The sequence below is a fragment of the Apus apus genome, chromosome 24 (assembly GCF_020740795.1).
Source record: "Apus apus isolate bApuApu2 chromosome 24, bApuApu2.pri.cur, whole genome shotgun sequence".
Taxonomy (NCBI): Eukaryota; Metazoa; Chordata; class Aves; order Apodiformes; family Apodidae; genus Apus; species Apus apus.
Window position 1 is genome coordinate 4,607,811 of NC_067305.1, and position 18,875 is coordinate 4,626,685.

Below are 18,875 nucleotides of genomic sequence, written 5' to 3' on the forward strand. Positions count from 1 at the left end.
ATAGGTTTTTCTCTGAATTTCCATGGAAAGGCTTTCCCAAACAGCATGGAGGAACAGCAGAAAACCCAGTGTCACTGGGAACATCCCAGTGTCAATTCCTGCTGCAGATCTTTGCAGACAATTCTGCTTTCATCCTTACCTGACCACCAGCCAGAAAGGAAGGAAGATCATGGAGGAGAAAGGGAGCAAAGGAGGATTCTTTTGCCTGTGAGTGCCACCTACTGACTGCTGAAAGGGTCCCAAAGGTCCCTCCACCAACAAAACTTTTAGGAGAAACTGTGTCTCTGCAGGCCCTGGCTTGGGGGGGGCTCAGGGAAGGCTGCCAGCCATTTGCTGCCCACAAGAGGAGCAGGATTAGGCCCACACCATCCACATGGAGCAAGGGAGAGAGGGAAAAGATCCCAAATCAGATGCAAACTGGCTGTAGGAGATCCAAGCAGCCACTGACCACATCCTGTTTATGATTACTCCCAAGTCCAGCTCGGAGTCGTTACCTTGCATACATCAGCAGGGCAGCAGGAACAAAACCAGCTCATTAAAGCAGAGCCAGGCATTAAAGTGGTCTGAGAGCAGAGCAGAAAAGGTGAGAAAGGGTCAGCAACTTCACAAAGAATCTGGGGGATTTTGGACTCCTGACAAAACTGGAGAGAGAAGGTCTGTCTGGCCAGCCCTGGCCACTCGAGACACAAGGTACACGGGGGAGGAAAAACAACCTTCACAGACAAAAGGAGTAAATTAAGATCAAAGTAGAAGAACTATCTGAGGAGTGTGGTCCTGAAGGCCCACCCATGATCAGAACTGCCACCAAAAACCACTGGCAAGCAACCAAAATGTGTTTTGTAGGTGCTAGAGGGACTGTGGGGAAGGTGAGAGCTAATATGGTATTAACCCCTTGCCCTGTGAAGCTCTCTTTTTCCCAGGAATTCAACAAATCAGGTTCCCTTTCAAGTTACTGTCCTTTCTGATCCAAAACTGGATGATTTTCACCCACCAAGCATGAAGAGGAACTTTTCTTTCAAAATGTAGGAACAGGGCAAAGGGAAAACAAGATGGATGCACAAAGAAATTTAACAAGGGATCAGGACTGTGATGTTCCCAGAAGCTGAAGGGGAAGTCCCAGCACTCCAGGAGTTGTAAGAAGGTCCAAGGGAACAGCAGAAGCCAGGGAAGCTGCAGGCACTGGCAAGGGAATGGACTGGATCAGCCAGTAGATATTTCCTGCTCTAACTTTTAAGAGTGTGCAGAAATGACTGAGAAACAAACTGGTTTGATGGAGCACATGTCATCACTTCCCAACGGTAACAGGCTCATGGTTGTGTTAGTCCCCAGAAATATAAATTCAGAGTCACAGGGAAGCTCTTTCAGCCTGAAAGGTTTCACCAGGTCCTACAAAAGCTGCTCCATCCCAAGCCAGTTCCCCAGAAATCCCAAACCTACTCTGGAGCCCACAGCTTGGTGGGAGAGCTTGGGGAAAGCCAACCTGAAGGAGCTGGTTGCATCCTGCTCTACCAGCACTTATCACAGGACTTATCTATAATTTCTTTTATACCCAATATTAAAAGCTTTTGTGACTAACTTTTCATTACTGAGTTAAAAATCAATACCAGAGTCCTCACAATACCCAACACAGGCAGAAGACCTGCAAGTCATCAAGCAGCACTGCTCCCTCCAACAGATCTTGATGTCTTGCCTTCCATCCCCACGTATTAATACAGCTTTTAATTTAACAAGGAGAAACATGACACAGTCTGAGGCAGCTCCAAACAGCAGCAAAGATTAAACAGGAAAAACCTGATATCCTCTCCTGAGAGGAAGTGCATTTGCTGGGGTGGAGGCAGGGGGAGTGATAGGATTTTGCTAACCACAGTCACTGCAGGTGGACACACCACCTCCTTCCTCAGGTGTAGAGAGCAGAAACACAGACACCACCTCAACCCAAGGAGGACCTCTCAGACCATACATACCTGTGACCTGTTCCTGGGGAACACTAACTAAGTCAGCATTTTTTATTACTTCACAGTCCTGCTTCTCCTCTTTGCACTTCTCTTCGCTCTTCTTCTCCTTCCTCTCCTTCTCCTTGTCTTTGTGCTTTTTGGATTTTTTCTTGCTTTTTACATACGAGCTGCAGTTGTGCTTGCTCGGCTGGGGACAGTCTGTTGGCAAAGGGTGGGTCAGTCTGTCAGCTGGCTCCGGGTTCTCACAGTCTCTGCCGTTGTGAGTCAGGTCGTTGCTGACATCTGAGAGGGGATCGTGAGGCCTGGGCAGCTCCAGCACCACCGGGAGGCTGGAAGAGGAGCTGACCGACTCCGGCAGCGCCGGCGGCAGGGCAGGGATGGGAGCAGGGATGTCCTTCCCGTTGGAAGAATTCAGTTTCCCATTGAACGTGGGCTGAGTTCTGTGAGTCAAGTGTGAGATCCTGGGCTTTTTGTTGGCCAGGGGATCGATAAACTCCAGAGGTTGAGATCGTTTCTGGGGAGGAAAAAGGAGAAAATAATCTTGAAGCGCTGAGGACTGGATGCTGTTGCCACTAGGTGGTGGTGCAAGACCAGACAAGATCCCCAGAAAAGGAGCTGCCAGCCAGTGTCCCAGCTCAGAGGCTGGTCTTGGACACAGGCTCCAGGACCACCAGGTCCTACAGAAGCTGATCCATCCCAAATCAGTCCCCCACAATCCCAACAGCCACTCTGGAGCCCATGGCTTGGTGGGAGAGCTTGGAGAAACCCACCATCACATCAGCAATGACTGATCTCCTACTCTGTCCACGTACAACCCAGCCTGCTCTCCTTGCATCTTCTTTCAAATCCAGTCCTTCAGAATTAGTTCCTCTGCTTCACCCTCCCCCTGTCCCAGCAGAGAACAGACACAACCATGAAAACATTTGTCCTGGTCTGACAGGGCATTTGGGGCACCTCAAAGTCCCTGTGAAGGACAAATGTGCTCAGACCTCTGGAGCAGGGAGGGACTCACAAGTTCTGCATTTTATTCCCAACTGGTTTTACCAACTCTGTAGTCACCAGCTTCACCCTCACAACACCACTCCTTCCTCTTCTCAAGAAAGAGGCATTTCCCAGAAGAGATGAGAAGAGGTGTCAACTGTTCTCAGAATTTCAGGCAAAAGAGGACATTTGTAGCAGCTGTAAAAGCCACATCACATGGACCAACATGACCTGAATAGCCTTTTATTGAATCACAGAATCATTCTAGTTGGAAAAGACCTTTAAGATCACCGAGTCAAACCATAACCCAACCCCACCATAACTTAAATAAGAAGCATAGGGAGAGAAGTGGTTCCCAACTGTCCCCATCAGCCACACCTGGACAGTCACAGGCAGGGCTTGGAGAAGCCCTGTCTGCCTGCAGACTGGGGCTTAGCTGGGGAGCTGCACCGTGGAGGAACCCATGGGTCAGTCAGCAGAGCCCAAAGCAGAGTCAGGCCAACACTGCCAGGCTCAGGCCCCCCTGAACCAGCCAAGATTCCCTTGGAGAGCCAGCAGTGTGTGCCTGCCTGGCAGCACAGGGCTGCAGAAACTCTGAGAGAAGATTATTTAGTGCCCAGAGGAAAACAAGCCATGGTTCTGGGTATTTCTTTTGGATATTTGTCTGTTTTCTTTCTGTCTCAGGCAGGACATGTGTTTGCACATGGAAAGTTTGTTCCCTGGCAGCAGCACGGCTGGATGCTCTGTCAGGGAGCCCCTAACTCCCTCCTTTCCCCCCAGTTACTGTTTCTCCTTGCTGACTCTGGGGTCTCAAGGTCACTGCTCAGCAGCAGGACTCCTTTCCACCCATCAAGGCAATTCCAAGAGGAGCTGCTGGCAGTGCCAGGGCTCCAGGGGCCAGGCTGGCACGTCCGACCGGCTGCGCAACATCCGGGCCCATGGAGCAGTGTCCATGTCCCCAAGGGAGGGGCCGTTCCCTTTGACTGCAGCTCTCAAAGAGGTGACAGCTCTAAGAACTGCCTCCTTTTACTGTCCCTTCTCCAAAGCCAACAACCACCAGCTCCAACCTCACCTCCTGGGTGGTGAGGAGGCACCCGCATGCGATCCCCGCCCTGCCACGGCTCCTCAGACCCACCTTGTTCTTCACCTTCATTCCACAACCCAACTTTCCCAAAATATTCTGCATTCCAGACTACCAAATCCCAGTCCCCTGCTGGGACTGCAACCATTAGCAGGCATCCCTTCTCTAAATAGAAACTACAGCCATAGAGGATCAAAAAATACGACTGCTTAAAATAAAAAGCTGCCTGTGGTTTGCTGTCTGACACAGGCCACGTTAGAAGCACTGCTGGAAAAATATTCCCTGTTCAACTACCCCTGTTTCATCTGCCTCTTCCAGACCCAAACCAACCAACCAGCCAAAGTTTCCAGAGGGTCATCTCAAGAGACCAGAAACATCCCCCTTCAGACCTTTGGGTCTTTCAAAACAGCCCGAGAGGTGATTTTTTCCAACCTACATTTTGCAGAACCAGGTGAAGAAGAACACAAGAGCAGCCTCTTCACAGCATCGGGCCTTTCTGAGCTACCTCAAAGGGGATCACTGGTTATTCACCACTAACATGCCCACAGCAGAGGGTTTGGAATTAGCTACCTGGCAAACAAGCTGCACAGCTCTTGTTCTCAATAGAGAACTGCCTCCCTCTCACTGCCAGAAAGCACATAATTTCTTTACCTGCTAATATTCTTTGCCACTAATCCCCAGCGCGTCTGTCCAGACAAGTAGGCATTACACATTCCATTGGCAGAAGAAGAATAAATACTCAACTTGTCTGGGCTGACCCACAGCAGAGAAGGGAGCTGGCATTTCACAACCCTAGCAAGAAAGGTTTGTGCTGAGATACTGAGGAGAGCAGGGACAGGCTCTGCTCAACACACATGCAAAGGCAGCTGCTTCGTTCATTAGCATGGAAGAACAGCCCAGATGTACCTCTCCCAGCTCCATGTACCAGAGGCTCCACAAAGCCAAGAGCAGACCAACCTGCCCCTGATCTGTCACAGCAATTAGGTTGCAAAAGGTCAGTGTTTTTTTTTAATAACTCCACCGTGTTTGGGAGCTACTTATTACTGCGTTGTTCCAGTCAATTATTAGTAATGAGCAAAACGCATGATCCTTCTGCCAGGAGCTCCAAGAGGGAGGCAGGAACTGGGAAAAGAATTCAGGCCTTAAAACTAAACCTAAGCCATGTTGTCAGAGCTCCTCCCCATAGACTGTCACTGAACCACATCCAGAGGAAAAACAGATGCTGAGGAAACCCAGAATTAGACTCTGAACTTAATAAAAGGGGAAAAAAACCCACCAACAACCTCAACAACCTCTTGACCTCCCAGGCTCCAGCAGCAGGTGATCACAGCTCAGTCTGCAGCCTAGGACCAGCACCCAACTCCATCCAGAGCCCACAGAGCCAGTTCCTGGTCCTGTTCTGGCCAAGCCCAGCACCCCTGGAGAAGGATTACCCACCTGAGGAGGAGAGCTGGAGTTCAGGTTGTCTTTTGGTGGGCTCAGGGAAGGTGCTTCTCCTTGCAAACTGCTGTTCTGGGTCTGACAGAGTTTCCTGAAAAACACAATTTTGGGCTGTTTAAATCCTGGGCTTGACAAGCCAACAGATGGTATTTCAAATCTTCCTGCAGAGCAAAGAGCCTTTTTTGTGGGCTCAAATTCTGCTTGGTGAAGATGCCATGGAAATAGCTCATTCAGGCACACAGAGCTTCCATCTCGGACAAGATCTAGGAAGGAACTACCACAGGAAAATACCAACCAACACCAGATGGTGATTGCTTGTCTCCTCCTTGCATTCTCAGGGTTTTTGTAACTCTCTGTGAATGGAGGTAACACCTTGGACTGGCACTGCTGGAGCTGTGGCAGGGAGGGAGGAGGCAGGCTGAGCTATCAGACACACCAGAGGATTCCCTGCCCAGGATGGAACACATTTCCTGCCAGTTTTACCTCTTTTCTCTTGAGCTGGTGACATAGGTTGCACAAGAAACTTAGAAAAATGGTCCAGACACAGTTTAGTAAAAACTGGTACTGAACTTGACAGTGTAAAGGATGTATTTAAAGTGTAAAGGACAGGCTGAGAGAGTTAGGGTGTTCAGCCTGGAGAAGAGAAGGCTCCAGGGAGAACTTAGAGCACCTTCCAGTGCCTGAAGGGGCTCCAGGAAAGCTGGGGAGGGACTTGGGACAAGGGCAGGGAGGGAGAGGACCAGGGGGGATGGATTGAAACTGAATGAGGGAGATTGAGATTGGACATGAGGAGGAAATTCTTTCCTGTGAGGGTGGTGAGACCCTGGCCCAGGTTGCCCAGGGAAGCTGTGGCTGCCCCATCCCTGGCAGTGTTGAAGGGCAGGTTGGATGGGGCTTGGAGCAACCTGGGCTGGTGGGAGGTGTCCCTGCCCATGCAGGGGGCTTGGAACTGGATGATCTTTAAGGTCCCTTCTAACCCAAATCATTCCATGATTCTATGATTCTTCAGTTGCTGCTTTGTTTCATTTTATTTAGAACAATCTCAACAGCCTCAGATCAACTCCAGAGAAGCACTTGGAGACTGGAAGCAGGAAGGGGAACAGTGATACTCCACAACCACTGCAGTGAAAGTGGCTTTCTGGATGTTGTCTGACTAGACTGAGCAACCCTGTCACATCCCCTGACATGTTAATTATGGATTTAAAGAAAGTGAATGAAACTGCTCTTGATTCAGCAGCTCTGGTAACAAGTGGAAAAACATGCACTGGAGGGAGAAGGGAGGGACACAATCCAGCTCCTTCCTCCTCACGTTGCTTAACACGGGCACTGTTGGACACAGCTTGAATATCTGCAGATGGGCTAATTATTGCAGTTGATGAACCATCCAGGGGCAACTGGACCTGAAAACTGAGAGGACGTGGAACAATTGGCTGGATCCAGGCAACCAGAGCCAACGTAAAGCCCTACGTCTGCTGCCTCTGCCCTTTTGCTGGGTGTTTTTTCTACTCTCTTCAACCCCTACATGTTTGGGTTGTTTTTTCTTCCCTCCCCCCCCCCAATTTTGTAGCCTCGTTACCTGCACTGGCTGAGCAGGTCTTTGTTTGTGCAGCTGAATGCATCCTTTCCAAGGTCTATTTTTAGACCTTCACATAACTGAATGCCACAATTCTAGAAAAAGCAGTAAACATGGCTTTCTACAGGGAAAAATTCCCTTTATTTTTTAAAAGCCATGAAGACTGCATGGCAGTTGTATTTTTCCATTCAATTAGAATTCAGCATCAAGGCCATTTAAAGGGGTGTTGATTTTTTCTTCTTTAGCAGGCCAAAGCACTCTAAAAGTGCAAGTTTCTGTTGGTTTAACCACGTCTCATCTCCAAGCCAACTGTGCTTTCAAATCATGGGAACTGCTCAACCAGAGCATGTTCTGCTTGATCTTAACCAAGAGAATAAGCCCCCAAAACAAGTCAAGCAAAATCTCTATCTTGTTACAAAATCTGGACCAAGTCAGCATGAATACTCTGCAAACCCAGAGAGGGAAATATAAACACTCAGAGCAGGTTTCTCCTTTAGGAACCTGGGAGATGTTTTATTTCCCTGCTGCCTGCCAGCCAAAAGCTTCCAAGCTTGGAGGCTTCACCTAAGGAAAAATGTCTGTAGAGGAAAAAAATTGTATCTTCTGCAACTGAGGAGAGAAAATCACCTCAACTAACTCTGTTAAAGGCTATTTTCAGGCAAGAACATGAGAAGATGTATCCTTGGACAGTGAGGATTGCACTGTGTGGACAACCAGCACATATTTTAGGGGACCTATCTCTTCAGAACTCGCTTCTTTTTCATCCATCCTTTCCTTCAATCAATTCACTTCAATCTTCTACTTAAATCTTGCAGGACAACTGTATCACCACCAGAATTTCCAACACCAGAAAAGCAGAGTCAACAAACACGCAAATAATGCTGCAGAAATTCAGCAGCCAAGTCTCTGGAGCAACAGCTCAAGAGAAACATCCAGAGGGACAGGGGTCAGAGGGGCTGGGCATGTGGCTACAAGGGAACATCTCTCCCTGCCTTCAGACACAGCAGCCTGCATGGGAAGCCATGGAGGAGTAGATACAGGAAAAGGGAGAGTTTCCATGGAGAGCTGAGCTGGACACATTCCCCTTCATCCATTCATCCCCCAGGATTTCAAACCACCATTCACTTTTTAACTGTAACTTTTGCTCCCCATCCAGCTTTTCCCCACTAGCTTTTAGGATAATTATATTAAGAGGAAATTCTTTGCTGTGAGGGTGTTGAGACCCTGGCCCAGGTTGCCCAGGGAAGCTGTGGCTGCCCCATCCCTGGCAGTGTTGAAGGGCAGGTTGGATGGGGCTTGGAGCAACCTGGGCTGGTGGGAGGTGTCCCTGCCCATGCAGGGGGGTTGGAACTTGATGCATCTTTAAGGTCCCTTCCAGCCCAAACCATTCCATGATTCTCTAATGAGTTGAAGGCAACTTAGGAGGATCTGCCTCCACTCTGATACTCAAGTTTAGTCAGCTTTTTTCTGTTAAAAGAAACCAAACACTCAGCTTACCATAGTTCTATTGACTTCAGTTACCCTGATTTATAGCAACTGACCTGGCCCAGTATTTCCAAGCTCCAGATGATACTAGAGAAGATGGAATAATTAATTACCGAACAAGTATCCTCTTCAGCAACTGCTGGTCTCCTTCTGAGTAGCCAGGCCAGTCCTTCTGCACTTCTTTGTATACACAATCCTTCAGTGTGAAAGTGCTGTCCTTGGCACTCAAATTTGCCACCTGCAAGAAAAATAATTTGCAAGACACTGTTAGGGTTTAATTCTCTCACTTGTCCTAACAAGAGAGATCGAGGATGCAGGCAAGAATCTCAGCAGACTTAGTGCCAGAGAACAAGGAGAGGATCTATACCTTATTTCCTCATTATTTAGCTATTTAATCAAACTGTGCCTTTCCTTTGGCCTTCTCATGGCAGTAGTTTATTGTCAGTTCCCAAGGCACATCCAGTTTACTGGGGAACGAGTCCTGAACAGACTGCTTAGCTTGGATAGTCTGGAATGGTGCTTCTGGAAATTCCTGGAAATAAACCCTAATGGGAACAGGCAGTTCACTTATCACACCTGTCTGATAGCTGCAACCTGCCTTTATTAACTGCTAGAGCTGTTCCTGGGGCAATAGATTCGTTAACAATTGCCAGGAGATAAGTTCTCACTAATGAGCCAGTAGAAGAGGGGACAGTGAGCTCCATTCTCAAGGAGCTGTGAGGAGAACACCTTGGTTGATACATCAGGAGCTCACAGATCTTGCTCCACAGCTCAATGCACTGCAATAATCTGCTGGATTTTGTGGAGAACTTTTCCTAGGACTGCTCCAGGGCAGGAACCAAACCTGTGATTACCAGCTTATAACCCAGGGTTTTACAACACAATATCACACCCAGATCAGGTGCTGAGGTTCCCCTGGGACACCTGCATCAGCAGCTTCCTGGCATTTTGTCCAATCTGTCCTGTGTGGCTTCCCCACAAAACTCTGCCTGGTGCCTGCACAGATAGGAAACACTGCTGGGACCAGCAGAATTGTAGCAGAATGGAAACAACTTGCTAAGAGTTCTCCTGCTGCAATCAGGCTTTCCACAGCTTGCCTGAACATTTCACTTCTTGCTGCTGGTTACACACCTGAAAAACACAATATCAGCACAAACCAAACGGCCCCAGTTAAGCTTTCACAGATACTTAGTGAACTTTCTTCAGTGATGGTAGAACCCTGTGAGTTTAGAAAGGAAATAAAGCCTCAAATGTATTTTATAAAAGGGATGTGGGGATGCCAAGTGCTGGGCCCACAGCAAGGCTGACCAACTGGCTAAGCCAGGAGCATGTCCCACATCCACTGCTTCAGCCCCCCAGTCTGGAGACTGTTTTGCACTTGAAACTGGAAGATGTTTTAGTCAGTCAGTGGAAATATTGTGCATCTGCTTAAGGATTAGAGTTCTCCAGCACTCCCTCCTCCAGGAGGTGGCTGTGCTCACCAGCTCCCATTACCCACACAGCAGTAAGAGCCTCAGAAAAGCAAGGAGAAGGAATGGAAAGGCTTGAATTAACTGAAGGTACTGCTAATTCCTCTGCTTTTGCTTTAGGGAAACCATGACTGAGTAGCACAAATCTATGAATTCAGAAGCATAAAGCTGCAGCACTACCACAGCAAAGCTCTTCTGATAAGCAAAAAATGAAAAGCAGAGTTATCAGTTTACATGACAAACACTTTGTTTTTCCTTTCAGTTCTGTCAGCTTTCCAAAACCCTGAGCCAAAATACAAGAAGAATTTGAGCTGTGTTTTACGTTTAGATATCCCAGTAAACATGCCCAAGAGACAAAAGCAAAGCCAGGTTCTCCTTCAAAAAAAAACCAAACAAACCACCCAACCTCCCTGGGAATCTCTCTGGTTACTGCCTATTCCTATGGTGGAGGACACTGCTCAGCAAGGCTTGGAGCCCAGGCAGAACAACATCTCAGGATTTACTCTGCACAGAGGCTGAGAGCTGCTACCTCCTTGTTTTGCTGTTGTGGGACTCCACAAGCTCCACCCCAGGCGTCCCAAAAATAGAAACCTTGCAAAATGAGGCAAAAAGGCCAGCAGGAACACAGAGTCCTAAGAAGAGATGCAAGAGCACAATGAACCCCACACCTCGACGTATTTAGACATGTAGCTTTAATGCAGCCTGTAATTTTTAGCTTATCTGTGTCTGCTGGTGGATGGGAGCCCTGGTAGTGCTGAAAGGAGATTAAGTTTTACAAGCAATACATTTACAGCCAAATCAGCATTTAGCCCCATCAGGCTGACACTGTGGTCACTGCCAAACAGGAGAACATGGATGAAAGGTGGTGATCAGGAAGATTTGTTTCTAGTATTAAACATATTTCTAGCACCCAAAGAATTCTAGCACTGCTGGAAAATTAAGGGCTACAGGATTAAAATCTAGGGAAGTAGCAAGTTGTGCCAGTAAGAATTCTATTTTCAGTATGACCTGCCCTGTGCCCTTGGGCAAACTAACTCCTCACTGCCTCACACTTCTCTGCTTCACAAAGGAGGGAAAAACCCAATATCCAGCACAGGACAGGACAGCTGCTGCACTTAAATAAATACCCCTGCTGTGTTTTGCACTGAGAGAGAGCAATAAAGATATTTACTGCAATTCCTAAAATGGCACCTTTGACAGGACTGAAAGTGTTAAGAACTGATTCAGCTTGGAGGGAGCTTTCACACTTGACACACCAGTAATGAGCTTTGCAAGAAGCTGCATGATCCTCACTCCTCACCAGTTGCACTGCTTAGCAGGAAGGGATGGGCCTGGGCAATGGGAAGATGTAAAGCTTAGGGGGGCATATTTTTTTCCTTCACATAGGAAACACGACATGTATCAACACCTGATGTGTTGCTTTACATCCATTTAATGAAAATAGAGAGATATATAGGTTATAGCAAAACAAACAGCTTGTAGATCTCTGTTAGATGATCCTCCCTGTGGCCAACCACAAGTGTTCCTCTTAAGCAACTGATCTGGTGAACCAGAATCATTCAGCTTAGTTGCATACACCTAAACCAGGTCATAAACACACAGGAGGCTTCTGCCATCTCTAGCAATCCAGTAACTACAAACTGCTTTTGGACATGGCCTTTAGAGAAACATCCAGCTGCAGCTTGGAGAGACACAGGTTAGGTTCAGAAGGTACCACCCTTCCAAGGAGACACTTCCCTTTACCTCATCGTTGCCTTCATCAAGAGTACAAACCTGTTGCAGAAGGTTGTCCAGCAAATCCTTGTCCTGCTGAGAAAGTCCATCCTTCTGCAATCTGAGAATAAGTTCAGGTTTCTTATAAGGCTTTAGTGCCAGTAAGTGCACAACCCTATCCTTGAAGGGTCTCTGAGAAATGGCACTATTGCCTCTCTTTATTGCACTGGCAAGGTTGACCGGCGTTGGGCGCTTCCTGGAGGGAACAGCATCAGAAGCTCCTGGTGCAGGTTTACGCACCTGAACCTTTTTGCCTAAAATGAGATGAGAAGAGTGAACTGCAGCAGTCCCCTTGCAAAGGCCAGTGGTCTGTCACCATCTACACAGAGCTCGTTACACCCCCTGAAGTGCCAGAAGATGACAGTGAAGGACAGACACAACCAGCACACCCCATCCGCTCCGAGGCGCTGCCACAACCCCCGGCCCCTGAGTTTTATGATTCCTGACAAGCTTGTAACAAGTGAACAGCAACACCAAGCTCTGGAAACCTGAGCATTACTGGCCACAAGCTGACATAAAGCTCTCTTTGTTTGCCAGCTTTTCATTTATCCCAAGTGCACGTATCCCCACGGCTCATCTACCCATTTTTTTCCCCTCCCTATGAGAAGAAAATTCTGCATTATTATGTAGAGGAGTCGAAATATGGAGTGGAAAGACCAGAACTGGTCAACGAGTGGCTCCCTGCTGCTGAGCTCAGCAAAAACAGCTACTCTAGCAGATGTTTCTGCTTTCAGAACAATAGGAACTTTATGGGGCTGGGTCCACCTCCCTTCCCCCCACCAAACACAGCCCCATGAATGGGGTCTCACACTGACAGATCAGCCTATTCATTAGTGGGCTGTCTAATGGGATAACACCTCCTACACTGCAGTGACAGTAACTGCTTCACCCTGATGTGTGTGTGAGAACATGGAGCTGTCTCTGAAGTTCATCCTGGGCCCCTGGAGGCAGCTTCCTCACCTCTATCCAGAAGTGCTTCTTGGTTTCTGACAGCATTAGACAAGAACTTGTTTTTCCCATTCCTGTTGAAAACCAGCTCTAACTACAACCCTCAGGCAAGCCCCCCCCATTACTTACTAAGTGCAAATCAAGTAATTTCACTATTTTTTAATCGAGACACAGGTGACCAAGGCAGGTTCCTGCTACCAAAGGCAAAACCAGCCAATTGAAAAAGCAAATGTGTAAGTTCCAAGGCCTAAAACACAGAGATACAATCAATAACCAAGCAAGTGACCTTCACTGGGACAAGAAACATCCAGCATTTACTGTAAGAATTCTGGAGGTTTATGTCAGCATGGCAATTCTCCTCTGCTAGGAAGCAGTGTTTTCAACTGACTCATCTGAAGATACTGGTGATTGTCTGCAGTGTTTGCTTTACTGAAATGTAGATTGCATAACTGAGCCCGTTTCCTGGCTCTTTATTACGCACCACGCTGATGCAAGGCAAGTACAACCCAGCATTGGCAGGGCTGAGTGAAGATGAGAGGGAGAAAAACAAACTATTCACATGTTAAACATCCCCCAATTCAGAGGTCAACTGGACTTCATTTCCAGAGCTGGGACAAGAAAAGATTTGTCAGCTTTCTAGAACTCCCTTAACTCCTGCCAGGTCATGAAGAGCAGAAACACATGGGGATGTTCCCACTGGAGGCTGGAGCCAAAATGTGCAGTGATAGGGAAAGAAAAAAACTAAGTTAAGGCAGAACACAAAGTCTTCTGAAATATTTACACACGTGCACACAGATCTGTACACACACACACGTTCAGTGTATCTATAGGCACACAGCCCCCTGCAGACACATCTCTTTGGTGTTGGTGCACATCCCTACTGTTCTCCTGGTCTCCAATTTCAACATTTCGTAGAAATTCTTCCCCATCTGAGCTGCCTGGAATGACTCTGCTGACGTTGGAGTGCTGAGCTCTGTGTTCTCATGGAAATGTGAGAGCCAACCCTCTCCAGCCTGCAAGTCCATCAGCTGATGGTGCTGGCACAACACAGACACACACGTCCCCCACCAGGACTGTCCTTGCCCAGGCTTCTTGGACCTCTGCTTTCCTCCTGTCTTATAAACACTGACATCTTCTACGTGCAGCCTCTGCTCCTCTCCACTGATCCTCACGTGGTCCTACCTTCATTTCAGAGCCGTAAATGTTTTAGCAAGAGTGTTTTCAAATCAGAAGTTTTGCTCAATCTTTCCGGGAAGCAATTTGCTTTGAGAATCTTCTCCCTCACAAGCCTAACGACTTCAGCCACTTACTGTAATGCTCTCAAATATAAGCTAAACAAAATAATCTTCTAGTCTACAGGAAATCAATGCATTTCCTTCCTGATTACTATCTCATTTCTCAGCTTCTAGCACTTGGCTGATAAAACAATGAGTCAGGGTCAGTCCTACATTTTGCAACTCCCCATTCTCATCACAGACGTCCTCGGAGAAGGGACTGGCAGCAGGAAAACCAGCTGACTCAAGGGAAAAGAAATTAAACTCCACTTTCTGGTTAATATTTGTGCCCTAAGTTTGTGACCAGACTGAGGTTAAGCAGGGACCTGAGCCCAAAGCTACATCTCTTCAGGCTCCTTCTGGAGCCCACCAATATTTGCCAGAGTTTTATTTCCTCCCTCATTCTCCTCTGCCACAATGAGATGGTTTGTTCAAGGCTCCCATCAGCAGAGCTGCTGGGGTCTCTTTGTGCAGGGACACAAGGGAGCTGCTATCTACAGTCTAGATGCTGGCAGGCACACACCAGATGTGGGGGACAACAGTGGTGGTACATTTGAGCTGGTTCTGTGAGGAGCACAGACACTTCTGATGGATCAGCATCACCCCGTAACAAATATGACAAGCCTCCATCTCTGGAGGTGTTCAAAATCTGCCTGGACACCATCCTGTGCTACCTGCTCTAGGTGAAGCTGGACTAGAGGACCCTTCCAACCCCCACCATTCTGTGATTCTGTGAAAGAACACCAGAGAGTGATGTGACAGCACACAGACACCCAGACACCGCCACGCATGGTCAGGGTGAAGAGGAAGCCACCAAGGTAGCACCTTAACAAATCAGAAACCCACAAGAAACTACCAGATACTTGCTGAAGGCTTCCACGGGCAAGCAAAACAAAGACACCCTGAAATCCAGTGGCTGCTCACCTAGGTATCTGCCCCCAGGTTTGATGAGGATAGCGTTCCGGCTCCGCGTCTCCTCCTCCGCCTGCGCCATGCTCTGCCTCGCCTTCTGGTAGGAATCATCCGTGGCACACACGGTGATTTTATCCTGTATGCTCCCCAGGCAATCCAGATGGATATTGCCATTGCTGCCAAAGAAACGCAACGGAAAAGATATTCCCAGCAATGCAAACAGGCACATCCCTGGGAATAACTGGGGCCGTGCTGGCTAAGTAATAGGAGGGGACAGAAAGAAGCTGGGAGGTAAAGAGTTTCTTTTGAGTGCTTCCCTACCCAAATGCACACAAACAAACGGGTTGGAAAGACTCTGAAGGGAAAGAAAACACATGAACTTTTCTTCAGAAAAAGATTCTACAGAAGATCTATATAAAAAAAGGGTGGAGTTCCCCTCGCTGTACCACTCACCTCGATACATACTGCTGGATACAGTCAAAGCTCCCCTGGGGGCTGTCCTTGCCAATATTGGAAAGATAAAACGTGAAAGTCCTCACTTCCGTAGGTCGATCAGGCCTTGGAATTGCAATGTGCTGTTTGGAAGGAGAAAAATATTGGTCACTTGGGCAGCCCAAGCTAGCAGAACGTTCCATTTTGCTGCAGTCACTCTCCTTTATGGGCATTCTGCAACTTGCTGTGAGCGAAGCACACGGCTTGTTACTGCATGGGAAACTGAAGAGCAAGGAGCTACAAGGAGGACTCAAGTTACCCAAACTCTATGCACTGGAAAGATAAGGTAACAGAGGCAGACAGATGTAAAGAACAGCTAAAAAGACAGTGATGTCAGTGACAGAACAGAGGGCTGAGCTGGCAGCTCCGTGCCTTCAAAGCAGAGCCCACAATAATCTTGTTCTAGGAATCTGACCCAGTTCTATTGATTCAGGCTCAAACCAGACTTGCTACCACTGTTCATATTCAATTTCAAGCACTTGCAACTCATTTCTTTGGAATTAGTGATCCAGCACTAAACACAGCACAGGCCAGGTCACTAGGTAGCATGCTTATTCTTTTTTAAGAGATTATAATTCCATAACAAGATTTCATGGCTCACAGAAGAGTGTGACACTGCTGCTAAATTAAATATTTAATCAAGCACTAAGTGTGCTCCCCAGACAACTCTACAGAGAGCTCCATTGTTTTTCTCCCCCCAGCCACTCATTTTTCAAAAGGGAAACTGTTTCCCCTCTGCTTTCAAGCCCCAACATCAACCTCAGCATCTCAGCTCTACTATCACATCAATATTTGATAATTAAGATGGCTTCCAGAAAGTGAGACAGAAGGAACATCAGCTTCGAAACTATTTTAGGCTACACTCTACCACACAGATTTATATTTACTCAGTTTTGCCACATATATGCACAAAATATACATGCCCAGCAAACTAACCCCCTGTGGGTTGGAACTGGATGATCTTTAAGGTCCCTTCCAACCCAAACCAGTCTGTGATCCACATCTGAGTGTGCTCAGCAGCAGATGCTGCTGCTGCAGGAGGGTTTCTAGGTGGTTTCCCTTTGACCTCAGACATCTACAGCAGCCTGGAAACCCAGAGCATCTGTGCCACTTTGCTAGACCACAGGGACCTTCTCAGAACCTGCAAGAACCACTTGTGTGACCTGTGCCCAGTGCAGCATTTTCCATTCGCTCTCGGTGAGGACCAGCTTCCCTCCAGCCAGCCTTCAGGCTTCCCTCCTTTTGAAACACCCAGCCAACAAACCCAGACCTGAGCAATACAGAAGGACAAGTTACCCCCCACTCCTGCACAGCCCCAGGATCTGGATCTAAAAATCCCAGGAGCAGGATATGGTGGGGATCTGGGCACCCTCCAGCACCAGCTGCCGAGCTCTGTTATCTCCTCGGCCAAACACGCGCCGCAGCCTTGAGCCCTTAATCTGTCCCAGCACCCTCTGCCCCCACCCAGCCAGGACAAATAAAATTCTCTTCTACTTTACAAGCGAGCTGAGAAGATGCACAAAGTCAAAGTTATGTCAACAGCAGAGTGGGGGGGTTGGACACTTGGCTCTGTTTGCCTGCTCCTTCTTTTGCTGGGAACGGGGCAAGAAGGTGAGAGCAGCTGGTCAGCTGAGCTTCCCAGGGAGCTGTGCTGCACCCCAGGGCCTTGTGAAACCAAAGCTGGAGGATGTAACCAAGTCTTGTAGCCACACAAAATAGTGAAGGTTGGAAGGGACCTTAAAGACCACCAGGTTCCAACTCCCCTGCCATGAGCAGGGACACCTCCCACCAGCCCAGGCTGCTCCAAGCCCCATCCAACCTGCCCTTCAACACTGCCAGGGATGGGGCAGCCACAGCTTCCCTGGGCAACCTCTCACCACCCTCACAGGAAAGAATTTCCTCCTCCTGTCTCACCTCAATCTCCTTCTTCCAGTTTTCATCCATCCCCCCTTGTCCTCTCCCTCCCTGCCCTTGTCCCAAGTCCCTCCCCAGCTTTCCTGGAGCCCCTTCAGGCACTGGAAGCTGCTCTAAGGTCTCCCTGGAGCCTTCTCTTCTCCAGGCTGAACACCCCAACTCTCCCAGCCTGTCCCTAGAGCAGAGCTGCTCCAGCCCTTTGATCATATTAAAATAACTTTCAGATCAAGAGTTACCCCTGTGAAAACCCAACCTTGGTATTTTAGTAGAGTTCCTGCAGCTTCTTCAAAAGACAAAAAAAAACCAGACAGGAGTGAGAGTCACTTTGGTGTTCAACGTTGCTTGTTCCAGTACTGAAAAGTGCAGCTCATGCAAACTGGCCGTTATCTAGGAATTATTTTTAGCTGAAACAGAAGGTTTCTCAAGCCACCAAATCAGCAAGCCAACTGCTTTGAGGGAGCACTAATTTTGGTGCTGAGTAGCACACCAGTAACCATAGACACTTTAAAAATAGCTCAGTACAGATGTGACTTCTGTTTTTTGTTTAGGTTGTTGGTTTTTTTTCCTCTTTCAAGTAATATTCATCTGTGTACAGCTCACTCTGAATGGCAATTTCATCTTCCTCTATTCATACCAGCACAAGTTCATCCCAAAAGTGGGGGAGAAACGTCACATTTTCCAACCATGTAAAGTCAAGACGTTTTGTTCCTGACATGTCACATTTCAAAAAGCTCCAGAAACATACACAGATTTGGCACCTGAAGGGGATTTTTTCCCCCCCACCCCAGTTTTCCCTACTCCCCCCCCCCCCCCCAATAAAGACCTGCAAATTTAACCCAACCTCATCTCCAATTCTGCACGTTTTTACTGAAATAGAAGCACCTTCAGCCCCTCTTGTAAAGTTATGCACTTCAACCACCACCCTTTGTAACGCTTGGGTACTCAAGCTCTTCAATTCTAATTTACATGCACATTGAAACAAGCAAAGTGCTCCAGATTTCACAGAAACTTACAAAAACTACCCAAGAAAATCCAGCTCGTGATAAAAAGGAAGGAACAGATGCTGCTCTTACAGAATACCCAGATAGTCCCACTTCAGCATCTCAAAGCTGAGGAACACTCTGCTAATTAGGACCTCGTTACTACCATCCAAATTCTGATTATTGCACAGATTATTGCACTGAAAAAGTAATTAACAAGACTGGCTTTGCTGTAAGGAAATGCATCCCAAGGCAAAGATAATTTACAGTCCACGCGTTATAAAAACTCTCATGAGATTTGACCCAGACCAGGATCCATGCAAGAGGGTTTGTTCCCTGACACTGAAAAAGCTGCTTTATTTTGGGGTAGAACCACCAACATCCTCCTTTCTTCACCTGGCTGACCCCGTGGGTTATGCCTGGCTAACTCCCTCCTCTGGTTAATTAGAATATTAAGCATGAAAGTTGTTTTCTGTGCTGCAGAAGTCGAGAGTATCTTTGACAGGATTAATTAGACTAACACTGGGAACAGGTAAAAAAGACATGGATGCAGTAATTTAAAAGCCCCACAAATAATGAGATTCAACAGGTCAGGAGG

General features: G+C 47.6%; 1 protein-coding gene across 1 annotated transcript in view; it reads right to left on the reverse strand.

Moving 5' to 3' along the window:
* ELL (elongation factor for RNA polymerase II) overlaps window positions 1-18,875 on the reverse strand; it is a 56,286-nt gene that overhangs the window by 8,405 nt on the left and 29,006 nt on the right. The window contains exons 3-8 of the mRNA XM_051639442.1: window positions 15,345-15,466; window positions 14,904-15,067; window positions 11,758-12,011; window positions 8,629-8,753; window positions 5,455-5,548; window positions 1,965-2,469 (exon numbers count right to left, since the gene is read on the reverse strand). Of these exons, the coding sequence (XP_051495402.1) occupies window positions 1,965-2,469; window positions 5,455-5,548; window positions 8,629-8,753; window positions 11,758-12,011; window positions 14,904-15,067; window positions 15,345-15,466 (1,264 nt within the window). The remainder of the gene's footprint in view (window positions 1-1,964; window positions 2,470-5,454; window positions 5,549-8,628; window positions 8,754-11,757; window positions 12,012-14,903; window positions 15,068-15,344; window positions 15,467-18,875) is intronic.